This window comes from Plasmodium chabaudi (genome assembly GCF_900002335.3).
Source record: "Plasmodium chabaudi chabaudi strain AS genome assembly, chromosome: 10".
NCBI classification, from domain to species: Eukaryota; Apicomplexa; class Aconoidasida; order Haemosporida; family Plasmodiidae; genus Plasmodium; species Plasmodium chabaudi.
Window position 1 is genome coordinate 196,690 of NC_030110.2, and position 19,406 is coordinate 216,095.

Here is a 19,406-nt window from a genome sequence, read left to right on the forward strand (position 1 = left end):
TAATTTTAATTAACAACAGTTATTTATTTTTTATTAATAATTGAAAAAATTTTATTCCAAAATAATACACAAATAATATCTAGAATAAATGGAGAAAAAACGATAGTGTACTTCCTTGCACGGATCAGACACTCTTCTCATAAATACGAAACAAAAAAATAATGAAAATATAGAAAAACATAATGAACATTCTGTTAAAGCAAATGTGCTTATTCTATATAATATAAGCACGCCAATATTAATTAAAAAAATATTTTACCCTTTTTAGCATATTCAAATATCACTAAAAAATTGAAGCTCACATGTCACATTTAAGGTGTTTATTAATTTAAATTTATAACTGTCAAAATGTTGACATGGGAGTGAATAAAAATTCAAGTTGCCATATTAATTGTTACTTTATTCTATAGTTTTCAAAAACAATGAAACGATTTTTTTGTGTTGAAAATTTGATTCTTCTATATGTCTTTACTATCAACTTCTATCTTTTCCAATTTATTGCTACCTTCCATAGATGAATCTAAAAATTCATCTAATGTGTCATGGGAAGTACTATATTTCCATCGTATGTTTCTAAAAAAAATTTATAATTAAAAATGTGTATAGCAAATATACCTTTTAATTATTTCAATATATGCATATTCATTAAAATGCATAATAATATAAAAACAAATAATGCAATAGCAATAATTATATGCACTGATATATATCTTACTTTGCTAAAACTGAAAGGGAAAAGAATATGTTAATGTCATTTATTAAAATATTTTTATGCTCCCTATTTAAGTTATTTACATTGTAATAATGCTCATAGATTGTGGAAAAATTTAAGAATGCGCTTGGGTCTGCATTTTCATACAACTCGTTTGAAAAAAGGGAAAAATTTCTTATCATATAGCATTTTGAGCAGCAAACCTAAAGGGAAAAATCAAAAATAATTAAATAATCGAATAAACAAATATGCAAATTATCATATACACAATCCTCCATATTTTCCAATGAAACCATCATACAACTTTGTATACATGATGTATATATTTATTTATTGTTCCTTCATTTGCATACCTCTATTTTTTCGAATAAAAATGTAGTTGTGGCTATGTCTACATTATATAAAAGTGAAAGGCTAGCTTGATCAATGGTCTCTGAGCAGATATCACAATTTGTTTTCCGGATTTTTAATTCATTTATTGCAGTTTTTAACTTTTCCTTCAATACCTTTGTATAAATGTTAAATATTTCACATATTGTTTTATTTATAGGAAATGTTTTCAAGTTGAATGTTAGCTTTCGATTATTTAGATGGTTTATAGAAACCCGTAATTTGTCCTTAATAATTTTTTCGTTCATTTGTGATAATAAAATTTATTTGTTTTCTATATACCAAAAATATTTCAAAAAAAATTAAATACTTAAAAAAAAAATTTCATTATAAAATATAATATTTTTTATTCTAAAGCAACAATCATTATGGCTTAGCAGTTTTATTTATTCAAAGAAATCAAGCAAAAAATTTACGAGGATGTATCAAATCAGTTTGTAATAAAAAAAAAGTTGTAAATAAATATTATTATATTATACCAAATAATAATTAACTGTGAAATATGATATAATATGAATATATATACATGATTTATACCCACATCGTTATATAAATTATTGTGAAAAAAAATATATATATTTATTTATATTGTTAGCATATTTTTTACAATTTTTGATATACATTTGTATATTTTTATACGTAATGTTTGGTTAAAAGGGCAAAATATGAATTAGTCCTATAGAAGAAAATATTGTGCATATACATTAACAATATTATTTGTGTTATCATTTAAAACAAATACATTGTATTGTATTAATTTTCCATTTTTTAGTTATTTTTAAAAAAGGGCAATACTATAATTTTGTAATAGATTTAATATACAGAATTTGTATGTATTATTGCTCCCTTTTTAAATTTATGGTCTTAAACAAGTTAAAAAAATACAAGAATTTAAGTTTCTTCCCATATAATTAGATATATGCATAGGAGAATGTTTTAAGGACTTAACAACTATAATAAATATTTCAGGCTTACCATATTGTATTTGGATAAATAAATATATATATAACATATGTATACTAATTTATTATTTCCATAAGATATGCTAAATAAAAATATATGTACGATAATTAAAACTAAAATTTGTTTTAAAACAGAAGTTTAAATCATATGATATTACTCTAAGATATTTATCAAAAATGAAAAATTTAACAGACGCCGAGCAAAAATATTTAAGTAATTCTGTCCAAAAGCATTAAGATAATATATAGTGCCCATATGCTAAGTTTGTTCTGTTTCATACCAGTTTTTTTCACATTCCTTTTTTTTATCACTTCAATTGTACTTTATTTTTGTTTTTATCCTTTTTTAGACCATGATTGGGTTAATGACAAAAATTGGAAGTTGTACCTGAGCAATTTGTATCCTTCACCATCAATACATAACATTGAAAAATATAAAAAGAAATATTTTCAGAAAAATATTGATAGAAATTTTGATATAAATACAAAATTTCAAGATAATACTAAAGAAAATACACAACAATCAACTAATTATTATCCTAACACAAACAATTATAATTATTATGATGAAAAATCATCATTAATGACTCTTTTATACTTTTCATATCTTTTATGTACAAGCTTATTTTATTTTATGTTACTCGCTCTGAATATAGGTTTATATAAGGTGAGATTCTGAAAAAAAAAATATGCATATACACACCACTATTCCAAAGTCAACCTATATTATACATGCATGAAAAGAGGTTCATTAATATCATAGAACCTTAAAAATTGCATTTTCATACCATAGATGCCGATTACATAAAAATATAGCCTAAAGACGTATAATAAAGGAAGAAATAAAAATTTTTTTTTTTTCAGAAAATTGGAACATATATATCTCTCTCATATTTGTTTGCATTTATCGCTTTACTATATTTGGATTATAAAACTCAGAAACAAAACTTTTCCATGGTTCAATTTTTTTCAAGTGAAAAAGGTATGGCGCTAATAATATGCATTCTTCAAAATAAAAGCATTGCTTTATTGCAAAAGTCGACAAGAGCACCCTTTATAATATTAATTATGTATTTATTATATAGAAAGCTTCTGACAAATTATAGGGACATATATGCATCGATTCTTCAGATGATTGTCTATGTCTTTATGCATTTCTATCGCGATACCGTCTTCTCATGAATATCAAATTATTCATTTTCATAATTCTTTTTCCATTTTATTCAGGCCAATACTTGTCTTACTCTTTTATCCTTTTTTTTGTTAAAGATGCTGTTTTAATATTTTTACCAGTTTTTTTAACCATTTTAATAAATACATACTTAATTTATAAACAAGTTAAATCTTCTCTTCCTCCCGAAATACAAAGGTATACTTCTTGTTAGCTGTTTTTTAAATAAAAATACATACCTTGCTTAACAAGAAATTCACATTTTTATTATTTTAAAATTGTTATTTTTTTTTAGGAATTATTATATCAACAAACTCGTGGGCTATTTAGATCAATCAGTAAAATACATTTTCATATGATTATTTTTTTTTTGGAGACTTTGACTTATTTTTTCCTTTTTAACATTATTATTATTTCCCTCCCCTTTTTCAGATTTTAAACATTTATACTATGAGAGCTAGCATCGAGATATATAATTTAGTATTTATATTTATATGTCTATTTTTAAATAGAACAAGCATACTAAATTTATTTATGTATCTGCACTTCTTCAAACTAAAGTATGTTTTATAAAAACGTAAAAAATGACATAAATTCTTTAAAAAGTTAGATAAATTTTTTATAATACACAAAATGAAATAAAACCTAATTATTTTTTTTTTACAGATATAATTCCTCAGATTCGTATTTTCATGCTTGTTACACAAAAAATGGAGGTATAATACTTTTTCTCTTTTTCGTATATGCATTTTTGTTATACCATATATGTATACATTTATTTATATTTGCTTTTTTTATAGAAATAATTAGACAATTCTTATCTCATCCTATGGTCCCACGATCATTCTTAAATATATTCGACAAGGTAAATATAAAAAACATGACAAACGAGTTTATCTAATTAGAACATAATATAAAGTTCGTAATGCCCATACCAACATATATTATATATATAACTCATTTTCTCTTATATATATATGATGCTGTATTTTTTAATTTCGCAGATATCCCATTATTTCACCACATACTTAACATACAGAAGAAGGTGAAGACATGGGGAATATTTGTTTCATCCATATAACTATTTGAATATGTTACCTTTGGAGGTTATATATTTCATTTTTTTTTATGAATATACAGTACTTATATATAATTTAAAAAAAAATTAATTATTTGAAATATACGAAGCATTGCTTAATTGAATAACCAGATTGTCTATATACATAAAGTAATGAAATATGAAAAAAGAAAGACAGTCTAAATAGTGTTTTTTTTCATATCTATAAAAATTTATATTTTTTTTTTAATAGTTTTATGAATTTAATATTTTTGATATATAATATAACTGTTTATTAATATAAATTTATATTTTAAAAAAAAAAAGGAAAAAAATATATATATTTATAAGCAAAAAATTATTGTGTTTCGCACTATATTATTTATTTGGGGGTATTTAGTTTATAATATAAAAATGATATAAATAAAAATATATGCATTACAATAAGCTTAATTGTCTATGGGCTAGTATATAAATAAGTTTGGTATTTGTAGTATACCTTTAGATATTCATTATTTCAGTCTATACCCCACATTCATATTCATAATATGAATTACGGCACTCATTATAACTTGTCTATTATGTGTAATAGTTTTATCGCATTATAGAGCTTCGTAATTTTTCTCCTTAACTATTTCTTACATATATTTGGCTATCATACTTAATATTGATTTATATTCGCATATATATAGTTAAATTAACAAATAAAAATCTCAAAAATTATTTTTTTTATCCCCTTCATAATTTCTGCATTCCTTTATGTCATTACTACCTTCGTTAGCATAAGCATTATTTAATGATACATCCATATCAAAAGAACTACAATTAATTTCTGAATTTGTTAATGCGCATTCTAAAAAAAAATTTCCTTCCTTATGAATAAATGTATCATCGTCAACATTTGTTATAAGATTATTGATATAACTATTGTTATTTAAAGTATTTAATTTTCTATTGGAATTTTTATCATTATCCTTTTCTACAATTATTGAGTTTACTTGCACATCATTTTCGTTAAGATGAAAATTATTAACACAGAATTTTATTTCGTTTTTTACCTGCACATTGCTAATATTTATATGTCCTATATTACTATCACCATCCACATTTTTACATTCACCATCTTCTTGCTTACAACATAATGTGTTGCTTTGATTTCGGTTATTATTTTGTCCACATTTTATATTGTTACAATTTCGATTATTTTCAGTTTCTTCATTATTTGTGCAATCACAATTTGAATAATTGCTTCCATTTATATTTCCTTCGTTCATTTCTTGCATACCTTTCGTCACACAATTAGTAGAAACAACATCGTAATTTTCCTTTTCATTATCATTGTTATAATTTTCCTCATTCCTATTAAAACAATTGTTATTTATATTTAATAATTTGTTGTTTGATCCATATGAATTTCCATTAGTAGCATTATTCATCTCTCTTTGAATATTTCCGCCATCACTTTTTGTATATGTAGTTTTATTTAATCTTTTGCTTGAATTTGAACAATCCGAATAATTTATTTTTTCCCTTTCATTCCGCCTTACAAAATTATTCAATGCCATGTCATTATTCAGTTTTTCATCTTTTCCATTTAAACCATTTCTATATTCTGTTAGCAAATCATTTTTTGTTATTTTCCTATCCATTATTATATTAGATGTATTCATTTTTTTATTTAAGCAATAGGAATTACTTTTTTTTTGGTATTTTCCATCGTCGCTTTTATTAAATTTAGAAAAGGTTTTCATATAATGCATGTCTAATAAGGAGTTTGTATTTTGATGATTACCTTGCATATATTCATTCATTTTATTAAAATATTCTTTGCTTTCATTTGTCACGCAGCTAGAATGCCTATTATTTATGCAGCATTTTATGTTTTTAGAAAATTTCTGAGCATTTACAAATCCGCTTTTTATGTGGTTACCCTCTTCATTATTACTAATGTTTGTTTTGTTATAATGTGTGCTAGCCGTTTCGATATTGTTCATAATATTCCCTGACATTATATTATTATGGTAATCGTTTCCATTATTGTTATCAGCATTAATACTATAATGATCTTCTCTTTTCATATTTACCAACGAATCGAAATTGTTATTATCTTGTTCTGATTTTTTATAAGTATTGTCATGGAAATAATTTTCTCGAATTAAACGATTTGTTTTATGATCAAAATCCTGATTTTGCATATTCGTAAAAGAATTATTGTTTAGACACATTTCATTTTTCGGAATTTCAGAACCATTATTTTTCATTTTCGTTAAAAGTGTATTATATTTATTATTTTTCTTTTCATTTGATACGCAATGTCTTTTCATTTCTTTTCCTTTTAGGACATATTTTTTATTGGAATTTTTTTTCAAAACATGTCCATATGCTTTTTTCTTTTCGCTAGCTGAATGTATTTTGTGCACATTATTTTTTGTAGAACTTTCATCATTACCCAGAGTTTTTGTAAAATTTATACTATCAATATTTTTCTCATCATAATTTTTTTCCACATTTAGATTAAAGCCGGTTTTGCAAAAGCTTTCTTCATTATTCATTTTATTTTTCATAGAAATATAATTTGGAGGAATGATATTTAGATTCTTATTATCTCTGTGTACATCTTCATCATTATCACGATAATGTATTTCGCTAGCCGAGCTATTATTTATGTTTTTTGAATCAGCTTTAGTATCTTTTCTCATATTATTACTATTAATAAGAGAAAAAGTATTATTATTTATAAAAGGAGTTCCATTATTCGCATCAGAACAAACTATACTATAACTTGTACCCTCATCATCCATAAAATTATCAGCAATAATTGATTTTTCAGATGAATTAGTATTTCCATTATATAAATATAACTTTTTCATTCTATTTTGTTTATTATCATATACATATATATAATATGAATTTTCTATATTTTTTTGTTTTTCTTGTCTTAAACTTTCATGCTTTAATTTATCATAAAGCTTTTTATCTATTTTTTGATAATAACCATATGGATCGGAAATAATAACATTGTCAAAATAATTTAAAATAAAATTGTAAAAACATCTAAAACCAATATTTTCATCATATCCATGTATTTCTTTAACACTAAGCCCCGATAAATAATTTAATATTTCATTACTAATTATTTGCCCTGGTACTAATACAGGAAAACCAGGAGGGTAAGGAATAATAAAGCTAGCTGACACTACCATTCCATTATGCTTTACTCGCTCCTTTAAATCTGCCATTAATATATATTCTACATAATCTTCTTCATAAGCTAGATAAAAAGCTTTTCTCAAATCTCCTTCTCTATTAAAAATGTTATTATCTTTATCATTCCCATTCCTATACTTTTTTTTGAACAAGGGATGAAAATCACTAAACTGAGATAATTCAATGTAATTATAAACTAATTTATATACACTTTCATTAAACTGATTCAAATCTCTTTCATTAAATAATGCTTTTTTTTGATCTAATTCTTGAGAAATTAAAGATAAACAACTTTTCAAAAATAAACATGAAGAACCTGTAGTACCAATATTTGTCTGAAATAATACACTATTAATAGACGTCTTATTTATTTGTATTCCATATTTATCCATTAGCCATTTTACTTTAAATGTATCACCATCAATCCCTGAATATCCAGTAAATAGTGTTATTCTTGTTGGGTCTAAAACAAATTCATCTTCACTTAACCAAGAGCATTCAAAATATTCTAGAAAATTATTAATACTATTCGATTTGCTACATAATTTATCTTTATCATATATATCACTTTCATCGCAATCATCACTACTTTCACTGTCACAGGATCTACTACGAGTTTCTTCATTAACCTTATCAATATTTTCATTCTTTATACAATCTTCGCACACACATTTTACGTCATTTTCATCAAAATTGCTACTACTATCATTTGTTATTGAATTTATATCTTTATAATTTTCATTTTTTTTATTTATACTCTTCTTATTCGTTGTTTTGTCTTCGTAACATTTTTTCTCAGCTTCATTTCTCATTTTTCTATCGCTGTATTGCTCATCTTCGAAATTTGATGTACAATTTATTGTGTCTTCCCCATTTATGTTCCTTTTGTCATTTTTATCATTAAATTTTTTGAGATTATTCGTTTCATTTTCGCCGTTATTTCTATTAGCTATTATGCCATTACTAGGCAAATCATTAGAGGGGTATGCATTATTTCCAAGTTTGTTTTTCATATAAGTATTTCCCATATGTCCTTGATTAATGCATTCAGATGATGGAATGTTATTCGAATTATTGCTATGTGCATTGCATTTCATATTTCCAAACGGCTCTGACATACCTCCTTTAGCGTGCTTACTAGAAATACAAGAATAACTAGCAGTTGGACTGTTATATCTGGAACTGTAAGAATCATGATCCATGAAAAATTGCTTCTGGGTATTTATTTCATCATGTTGCTTTCTATCATTATCACTTTCTTTTTCTTGATCTATATTTTTCTCGTCTTTTTTTGTTTTTTTTCTGTGATAGTGTTTTTTTTTTCCATTTCTCCTATTTGTATTTCCAGCATTCATATAAGCAATGCAACATTGCCTCAAACTATCAGGTATTAAATCATCCTCATTCAGAATTCTAAAATACCTAGATATCATAGGATCCTCACTTAATTCACGCCTTATTAAAAAGGCGGCTTCTACTTGTTTTTCTACTAACCCATATCCTTCTAATTCCATCTGAGCCCGTCCTGCATCTAAAGTTGCTAATATCTGATAATTAGGGGATGTTGACATATGCGTATAATATGCTTCTTTAAAAGGTGTATATGCATCAGATTCAAAATTATCATCACTTATTAATATGACACTACCCTGTCTTAAGGATGTCAACGATTTGTGTATCGATTGAGTTGCATATACTCTGACCTTATATTCTGCAGGATTTGGATATAATCTCGTTTTAAGTAATGTATCACTGGGTACATCATTTAAACTTTTTACATTACCAAATTTTTTTAACAATCTGTTATGTATTTTATAATATAATTTTTTCTGTTCTTTACTTCTCATTTTTTCAGCTACAGTCATAGCTGTTCTAAATTTTAGAATTGGGTGGAAACAAGCATAAGCAAACCATGCTTCATCAAATAAAAATATCAAATCTGGTTTAATCGCTAAACACTCTTCTATAACTCTTTTTACATTGTAAACGATTCCATCAAATGTGCAATTTGTCAATATTATCAATTTTACAAGATGCAATTTGTTACTATTTCTATATTCTAGTAAGGTCTTTTTAATTACATATATCGGTATTGCACCATATATTCCGTATCGAGATACTGGATATGGATCTAAATAACAAGGTAATGCTTGACATAAAACAAATCCATAATGATGTGATTTATGGCATGCTCTATCAACTAATATTATATCTCCTGGTTTAACTAATGCTTGCATAACAATTTTATTAGAGCTAGATGTACCATTAGTAACAAAAAAACAATATTTACTACCATATGCCCTTGCAGCCATTATCTGGGCTTCCTTTAATGATCCATGTGGATCTAAAAGAGAATCTAAACCACCACAAGTTGCACTAGATTCAGCTTTAAATAAATTAACCCCATAAAAATCGAGTAAAGATTGTATCCATCTACTCCTCCTTACACTATTTCCTTTACTTATAGCTAATGCGTGAAATACACCTATAGGTCTTTCTGCATATAATTTTAGCGCATTAAAAAATGGAGTTTTTATTTTTTTTTTTACTCCATCTAATATAGACTCATGTAAATCACTATGATCATCATGTGTTGTAAAAATCCTTATTATTTTATTATTTACAGATCTTAATTTATCTAATGTTATAGATGTACAAACACAAAATATATCTACAGAACTTCTAATATAAGCTATACTTTTAATTAATATTACTAAACTATTATACCCCTTTTTCATTTTTTCTAAAGGAGCAGATACCAATTGATCATAACCTAACACAAAATCTCCGATATCGAATTTGTAATCATTTTTTAAAAAAATACGATTTCTCGTCAAATTTTTGTCTCCAGCATTAGTTGTGTTGTTTCGAGCACTATTCCATCTACTGCTATTGCTGCTTCTATCATAACTTCTATTTTCATCCCTATTATTACAATTGTTGCTAGTAGTTTCATCATCGTTGCTATTTATACCATCTCGGCTATTTCTTGATTTTTTTTCACTTGTCTTTGTGTGATCATTGTTACTTGCACCACACGATAGAGCCCCGTTATTCGTAACATTGTTATAACACATATTTTGTTTTGCTTTAAAATTATTTGGCATATTATAATTCATTATATAATTTTTATTTAATGAATTGTTTTCATTAAAATTAAAAAATATATTGTTATTATTACTATCATTTTTTGTTTCATCATCTATTATTAAATTGTCTACTAATACTACAGATAAAATTTGGGGATTTATTAGGCAAGCTATTAATGCTTCTTTTGCATTATTTACTTCAACTATTTTATATTCTAATTTTTTATTATTATTTTGATTTGAAAATCGGTTTTGCTCATACTGTAAAAATTTATTTAATTCACATGATAAGTCAGAATTGAAATAATTACCATTATTATTATTACTATTATAATTGTTATTAGTATTCATATTTATATTATTATTATTAATGTTCAAGTTATTATTATGATATTCTTCTCTTTTACCTGACACTATCAATGTGTAAAAAAATGGACTATCGTCATTTACTTTCCCACTTGTTACCGATAAGCTTGATAATATATCTCCAATTTTATTTGAAACTTCTTTATATTTTTTGTCATTTATTAAGCTTATTATCTCTTGTAAAGCATTTTTCGCTTCTTCACCCCAATAAACTTCTATTTCTTCTAAACAATTTATTATAAAATAAATTAATTCAACATTTATTTTATTAACATAAAGCATAAGAGCTTCCCATAATTTTATTCGTAATGAGCATACATTTGTAGCATTGTTAATATTAATATATTTTTCTAGCAAATCAATATTTTCATATTTATTCTTTCTTCTCATCCTTTTTAAAATTACTGACTTATTTTGTTTCAAATTACATGGAAATGTATAAAATGGATTCTTTCCTTCTTTATCAAGGCACACTCCAGATTCGGTGTCTACATTCATTGTGCTGTTATTTGTATTCATATGATCATTCTCTATATTCCTATTTTCAAACATATTGTTTCCATACATTGTATTGTCTTCGCCACCAAGCTTGGCATTATTTGGGAAGTCCATTTAATTCTTTTTTTTTAACTTACAATAAAGTAATCGTAGTACGCACATATATGTGTATAAATATGCATACACTTCTTTATTCAATATCAACGAAGAAATGGGCAATTAAGTCGTTTGTTATTTCTATAATGAAAATATGATATATAACTATTTGTTTAAAAGGTGTGGCGGTGAAAAAAAAACTTTTTGTTTTGATAATTGCATGCGCACCTGTACATATATGTATATATTCGTATGATATGTGAAAATTATGCGCTTTTCTAACGGCAACAAAAGCGCATATGCATTATCAAAACCACTACTTTATTTGCATTGACGACGCAAAATATTCAAATAATGTAATACATAAAAAATATGACGACTATGGCGAATATAAAAATATTAGTAAAAATCGAAATCAAATTTATAAAATATATATCCGTCTTTTTCGAAATAAGTATCCCCGTCTTATTCTTCTATATTCAAAAAAAAATCACACACGCATATATAATATTTTTTGTATTTCCACAGGCATTTTTCTTCTCCCACTTTGTAATGTCTATACTTTTTTTTTAAATAAAGAATTATCAAAAAAATTATTTTATCCTTTATTAATTGGGAATTGTGCTACTAAAGGGAATTGCGAATAGTGTGTATAAATAAAAATGCATATACACAATTATATGAATATGGGAATATGCATATATATAAGAATATATACAAATTCAAAGTAAAATCGCCTTAAAGACAAAGTATTTAAACAACATAAAGTAAAATACTAATACGTTAAAAAAAATAAAAAGCATCAATATAATAAATAATTGTGTATTTAATTTATTTTAAATATCACAACCAAAGAAATGCAATTATTACTCGATTGAAAATATATCTTTATTTTTTTTAAGCTCATTTAATGTTTTTGTTGTTTTTTTCATTTCAGCGAAAGTAATTAATAAGTGTGGAAAATTTTTATAATTTTTATAAAAATATCGTAATTTATTTGTGCTTTTAATTTTAAAAAATATATGTAGAATTTATTAAAATTAATTATACACTTATAATTAATGTAATATGAAGTTTATTTTACAGTTATACATACAAAAAAGCATGAAATATTGAAAATGTATTATGCATATATACACATTAAATTTTTAAGCATAAAACTTGTTTTTTCCTCTTTCTTATTAAATTTACATAAAAGGTCTATATGATAATGCATGTGTATTCATAGTTAATAAAATATCCACATTTCTATGTTTAATTAATTTATTTTTATTATTATTTTTTTATGCTTAATTATTTATATATTTCTCAAACCACGACATGAGACATAAAAAATGCCCTAAAATAAATATGCAGCGATATGTGTAAATTAATATTTCCTTCCTTCAGAATAACAATGAGTATTATGGAATATAAATATTAAGAATAAAAATAAAAACAATGCGATACAATATAGCTGTTAATAAACGTACACATATATCCCCAAAATCTATGCATGTGTAAACCCATTAAAAAAAAATTAGTAGCAATTGCTTTATATGAAAAACGACAAAATTCGTAAATCACACTGAACTAATACACATTACCAAGCTGCCAATATTCTACATATATTAACTCATGTGTTTCTATAAGCATTTATTTTTTTCAATTTATTTTTTTAATGAATAGTGAAATTTTCCATATTCAGGGGAATATTTTTTTTAATATTATAATTTGTGAATATAAATTTTAATTAATTAATTTTTGAGCAAGTATTATATACGTATTAACTCATATTCTCTATTAAAAAAATACGCACGTATTTTCTAAGATAAACTATGTGTAATATATTTTTTATAATATCCAAATTATGAAATAATTTCCACATAGCTTTTAGCAACATACTGTTTTTTATGAATGTAGGATATATATGAAAATCCCATTTTAACCAAACCTAAAAGCAAGCCAATTTTTTAATATATTTCCCTTTGACATACTGTTTTAGTGATAACCTTTTTAATATATGTATGTATAACTTATGGTATGAGGAATTTAGTAAAATATTATGGCTTTCTCTTTAATTTGCACAATTTATAGTGACTACTGTGTGTTTCGTTCATTCAGGATGAAACGGTTATATTCATTAATAACATAGAATGCCTTAAAAGGGAGAAAGCATATATATTTATATTATATCCAACTTAAATGTACACCTTATATTGAGCATACTTCAGTTACTTATTAACCAAATTTCCTACATACCTCAATTTCAAATATAAATAAAAATTAATTAAATGCATATAATATTCATACCATATTACAATACTTGCTTTATTTAATATATCGTATTTTTTACCTACATAATTTATAATTGACCACGGATATATTTATGTAAAATATATCATTTAAAATATATGCAAAAAAAAAAATAAGGTTTTCAATTTGTTTACTACATAAGTTATTAATCATTAGTAATATATTTTTATATTTTAAATAAAAAATTATTAATATAAATACTATTTCATATTTAAAAAAAGAAAAAGAAAGCATTCAAATAATATATATATATATATATACATGAGTATATATATGTAGCGTTTTTCCTTGACAAATAATTATACGTATTTTACCTGAATATATCACCATACATATTTATTTTCCGTTCTGAATAACTTAAGAAAACTTTTAAAATAATTATTAATTAAATAATGAATCTATTTAATAAAAAATCGAACTTTAAGTAGACAACATGCTTGAAATATGCTATCAAATTAACGAGTATAAGCTTTTGAATTTACAAAATATATATCAATATAATCATTAAAAAAAAAATGCTTATATATTGTGTTCCCCCAAAATATTATATACTATAAGAAATATAATAATGTGAAAAAGGCAATGTTATTCATTTATTTTATCATATAATTGTACTAGCATTGCTTAAGAATTATACAAATTAAAATATTGAAATAGCACACACATACACATACGTGATTGTATGCTCAGTTATGTTATTTTTACATATATAAGCAAGTAGAATACTTTATTATACACAAATGACAACTCAATCGTGCAAATCCCTATTCAAGCAAGTTATCAAATCATGTAATACAACATTTAATTCGGATGTAGAGGCAAAACTGAATGTATTAAACGATGTGAAAAATATGATCAGGGAACAAATAAAAATAAAAGAAGAAAAAGATATCAAACAACAATTAATTGAAGCAAATGATTTTATTAAAAATCATATAATTCAAGCGGTTTATAATAACAATACTGGAAATTATAAAGTCGAATTAAAAAAGGAGCAAGTCCAAAGGGGATCTATAACTTTAGGGACTAAAATAGAAAACAAATTCCCATTTTAACACCCCATTTTAACAACCCATTTTAACACCCCATTTTAACAACCCATTTTAACAACCCATTTTAACAACCCATTTTAACACCCCATTTTAACAACCCATTTTAACACCCCATTTTAACACCCCATTTAAATGCACATTGGTGGTTGACTAATACAGATAAACATAAAAAATTCATATTTTTCAGTAAAAATGAATAAAAAATAAATAACATATATGAACAACCAAAGCAAATACGCTTTAATTGATATACTATTTGCAAATATTGTTTTATCCTATATACTTCCTACAATTTTTAGTTTTCAAATTTATATTGTTTCGAAATGTTTTGTTTCCTGCTTTTATAACATGCTTATCAATGCAATAGTATCATTACTCGTACATCTGCATATTCTACATGACTTTTAAATCAGCATGCTATGCTAAACGAACAGTTTAAAATAATATATTTTTTAAGAAATACGTTATAAACGTATTTAAAATAGTTATTTGTATACACACACAATAAAAACATATCCATAAATATAATTGTTCATGTATACACATTTTGGAAAGTCTTAACACAATATGTAGGTATTAAAAAAGTATAAAAATAAATAATATGCAAATCGTAATTCGCATTTAAATTAATTATAAACAAATATATTAAGCATGCAAATATCATGATAAGACAACGAAATTGTAAATATTAAAACTAATCAAACACATGAAAACTGAAAACTAAAAACAAATAAGAATAAACAAAATGAGAAAAAAAAATCTAATGTAAATAGAAATTACCCATAAAAAATACAATGGTGGGTGTGAAAAATGTATATGGAATTATCCTTTGAGATAAAATTACAGTTTCATTCATACTATAAATATACACAGAAAAAATATATATTCCCTTTTCGATCCGATTTCTATATCGAATACAAACCAGTGAAAACTAAAATTATAATACCAACCAATATAGAAAACGAATAATTTATACCCGAATTAGGGTCATTTTTAAGTTTATATTTATTTTCGCCGTGATATTCATTATTATTTTCTGATTCACAAAATATATTAGGCATAATTTTGTTTCCACCAATACATAAAGTATTATTTGTTTTACTAGATATCTTATATCCCTTTTGGCATGTAACTTCAATTTTTTCTCCCACTATATAATATTCCTTGCTTGGATTATAAATAATATGAGTTTCTTTTGGTGGTTTAACACATATTTCTTCTTCGGATAAATTATATTTTTTTTCAATTTTTCTTAGTTCTGCCTCACTTTCAGCTAACAATGCACCTTCTAATAAAATAGATGGACTAGGTTTGGTGTTCAAATTTATGCAAATGTTCGTTTCTATTGTAACAACATCATCATATTCATTATTGTTTTGAGGATTACTCGTATTTTTTTTATTTAATGAATCATGAAAGTCATGTTGTATTACCTCTTTTTCAATTGAAATATGTGTATCACTATTCAAATCATATTTGTTATCTTCATTTATATTTATATTATTTATTTTACCTTCATTGTCAATTGGCTCAGCACTTATTTCCACACTATTTTCTGCCAATTCCGAAAATGAACCATTTATACCATTCTTTTTTTCAATAGTATTTTGAATATTTACATTTTCTTTCAATTTACTTTCATTATTACTATTATTATTATTGCTATAATTTAATGATTCATTTTTTTCGAGATTTTTTTCAAATTTATTTGTGTTACCAATATTCTTATTAACTTCATTTATATTTCCTTCTGTATTTTTTTTATCCATTTGTATATTATTTTGAGAACCTGTTATTGTAACGCTTGAAGTTGATTTTTTCATATTCTTACTTATACCATTTTTATCCCCATAAGGTTCGTTCGTTTTATTATTTTCGATATCATCATCATCGTCGTCATCGTCCTTGAAATCATCATCATCTAGTTCATCTAAGTCAATGTCAGATTCATCATCCATGTCGTCAATATCATCATTATCATCATCGTCATCATTTTTTTTTCCAACATTTTTTTTCCCAACATTTTTATTTCCCTTATTTACATTATTGCCTTTCTTCTTTTTATTATTTAATTTTGTCTCTAAAAGTGAAATGAATTTTTCATCTTTAGCAATACTTACTGGATTATTTGTTCTTAAAATATAGTTCATATTTTTATCATTTTGTTTTTCCATCTCTACATTTTGACTTATTGTGCCATTCGTATCTATTTTCTCCATATTACCATTTTCATTTTTTTTATTTTTCTTTATTTCCTGCTTATATGTTAACCAAACACAATTAAAATTTGTTCTATTATTATTATCGCTTTTTTTGTAGCGCGTTTCCATTAAATAACATGATTCTTCTGATTCAAATAATTCACACGATCGCATGTCTGCTCCGAAATCATTATCAAAAACCTTAATTGATAAAAATCCTGAAAATTAAGAAGGAAAATATATGTAGTACGAACATTAGACAGGCATTAGACGAATATATATACATTTTTCTTACCATGATTTTCACATGTTCCGTTTTCATACTTGCATTCACTATATTTCAAACAATCGCGTTCATTCAATAAACTACATTTTTGAAAGCATGTTTTGTATATGTCATCATAAAAACAATTAGAATTTTGTTGGCAACTATCTGAATCGGTTAAGCCGAAACATAAACTGTTAATATTAACTGGCTTATTATTAGTGTTAACGTGGAAAGAATTATAAAATTCCTCGTCATTATTATACCCATATTCTGTTACGCCTTCATTTATATAAAAATCCTCTCCATTTTTTATTATTTCTTCATTAGTTATTTTAGATTTTTCACTATGAAATGTTTCAGCATTTTTTTTACTATCACCAGATTTGTCTTTTTCACTTTTATCTTTATTAGATGGTTCCAAATTTTTGTTTATTTCATTTTGGATAAATGAAAGGTCTATAAAAAAAATATATAGCATAATATGAATAGTATATATTAAAAATTATTTTGACATTGACACTTCCGTATTTTTCCCATATATAGATGACTATTATTAATTTTTTCTTTTATTTTTTTACTAGATCTACGAAAGGAGTGATCATCATCTTCATCTGTTTTGTTGGCGTTACTAAATTCAATAACACCTGTTCCGGCACGATTCTATAAGAAAATAAAATTAAAAAAATATATGTATATGTCTCCTCGTAAATATCCATATGAAAACATAACTGGAAAATGCAATTTATAAACCGAGAGAACAGTGATAATACTTTAAATGGTTGCACATATATATAGACATAAATGATAACGCGAATGAATATTATACCTTGGTTAAATCTAAAGGTTCGAACCTTTGATCGTTTATAATAGAATCCGATTTATTAATTATATTTAAAAAACTAACACCATTTGCTTCTTTTCCTTCTACTAATATTTTATAGCATAGAATGTATGCTATTATATTGTATATTATGTTCATTTTATTTATTTTTCATTTGACACATTTAATTAGATTGTCTCTTAATTTTCGTTTTCTTTTTATCCCTTTTTAAAAGAATTATGTTAATAAAAATATATATAAATATAGTAGAAAATATTGCACATATGTTTTTCAAATTTATTAATTATGTAAAATTCAGGAGGGGGTACACTATGCATGCGCTATATGTATATACGTAATTTATATATTTATTGCAACCTTGTAAATACGCTAATGAGTTAATTTATACAAACATATAATAATACTATATGTGCATATACGTGTTAATCTATATCCAGCAATATATAAATAAAAATTAAAAGAAAAAATATATATACGCATACAAATTCAATTTGAATCATATATATATTAGTTAAATTATATTTGGTCCCCTTTAAATTGTTCTAAGATATATATTGGGTTATGTTTCCATTATTATTTTATTTTTTTACAAAAAACAAATAATACAACTGTTTATTTATAAAAAAATTAAATAATAATAAAACATACAGACATGAATGCATAATACATACTACATATCTGCTATCAATCAAGCTAAAATTTTTAATGCACAACAAGTGCATACTCAGTATATATTATAAATTAAGAAGAGGAAGGTTTTGACAACATATTTATAATCTTTAATAGTAGTAGCATGTGTGTGCATCAGAAAATAAAATTTTTTTGTATTTGGAGGGGTATCTTACTAAGTTAAGAATTTATACTTAATATACATTTGCATGAATATATATATTTCTTATCGTATCATGGTCTAATAATGCACATCATCGTAGGAATTGTAGTTTATCTCCTACAATTTCTTATCATTTCATCTTATTGATTTCCATATTGTTTTTGTTTATCCTCTCCTTTCCGTAGACCTAACAATGGCTATATAATAGCCTACTATTTAGTTTCAATTTCATTTGAAAGACAAAATTATAATCCATCATTTAAAAACCACAATATATTTAAACTCCTTTAAAAAGGACAAACGATCTAAATATTTTATTTATATTTACATTTGTTAAGTAGACATATGAATAATATCCATTTAATAACA

The 19,406-nt window shown here is 24.4% G+C and overlaps 5 protein-coding genes across 5 annotated transcripts; 2 read left to right on the top strand and 3 right to left on the bottom strand.

Moving 5' to 3' along the window:
* Positions 1-458: 458 nt before the first annotated feature.
* Positions 459-1,350, bottom strand: PCHAS_1004100 (conserved Plasmodium protein, unknown function; the record flags this gene model as incomplete). Its single annotated transcript, XM_737483.1, has 3 exons — positions 459-573; positions 716-915; positions 1,066-1,350. 3 exons carry the CDS (start codon positions 1,348-1,350, stop codon positions 459-461), a joined length of 600 nt encoding a protein of 199 aa, XP_742576.1.
* An 891-nt stretch (positions 1,351-2,241) lies between these two features.
* Positions 2,242-4,284, top strand: PCHAS_1004200 (TMEM33 domain-containing protein, putative; the record flags this gene model as incomplete). Its single annotated transcript, XM_016798254.1, has 9 exons — positions 2,242-2,278; positions 2,415-2,731; positions 2,929-3,046; positions 3,292-3,433; positions 3,531-3,573; positions 3,668-3,795; positions 3,902-3,951; positions 4,036-4,100; positions 4,240-4,284. 9 exons carry the CDS (start codon positions 2,242-2,244, stop codon positions 4,282-4,284), a joined length of 945 nt encoding a protein of 314 aa, XP_016655488.1.
* Positions 4,285-5,005: 721 nt separating this feature from the next.
* PCHAS_1004300 (lysine decarboxylase, putative) lies at positions 5,006-11,566 on the bottom strand (the record flags this gene model as incomplete). The annotated part of the gene is made up of 1 exon (XM_735391.2): positions 5,006-11,566. The coding sequence occupies one exon, from the start codon at positions 11,564-11,566 to the stop codon at positions 5,006-5,008; it is 6,561 nt and encodes a 2,186-aa protein (XP_740484.2).
* Positions 11,567-14,583: 3,017 nt separating this feature from the next.
* Positions 14,584-14,898, top strand: PCHAS_1004400 (conserved protein, unknown function; the record flags this gene model as incomplete). The annotated part of the gene is made up of 1 exon (XM_736502.2): positions 14,584-14,898. One exon carries the CDS (start codon positions 14,584-14,586, stop codon positions 14,896-14,898), a length of 315 nt encoding a protein of 104 aa, XP_741595.2.
* Positions 14,899-15,800: 902 nt separating this feature from the next.
* Positions 15,801-18,343, bottom strand: PCHAS_1004500 (apical sushi protein, putative; the record flags this gene model as incomplete). The annotated part of the gene is made up of 4 exons (XM_016798255.1): positions 15,801-17,314; positions 17,392-17,820; positions 17,943-18,024; positions 18,191-18,343. 4 exons carry the CDS (start codon positions 18,341-18,343, stop codon positions 15,801-15,803), a joined length of 2,178 nt encoding a protein of 725 aa, XP_016655489.1.
* Positions 18,344-19,406: the final 1,063 nt, after the last annotated feature.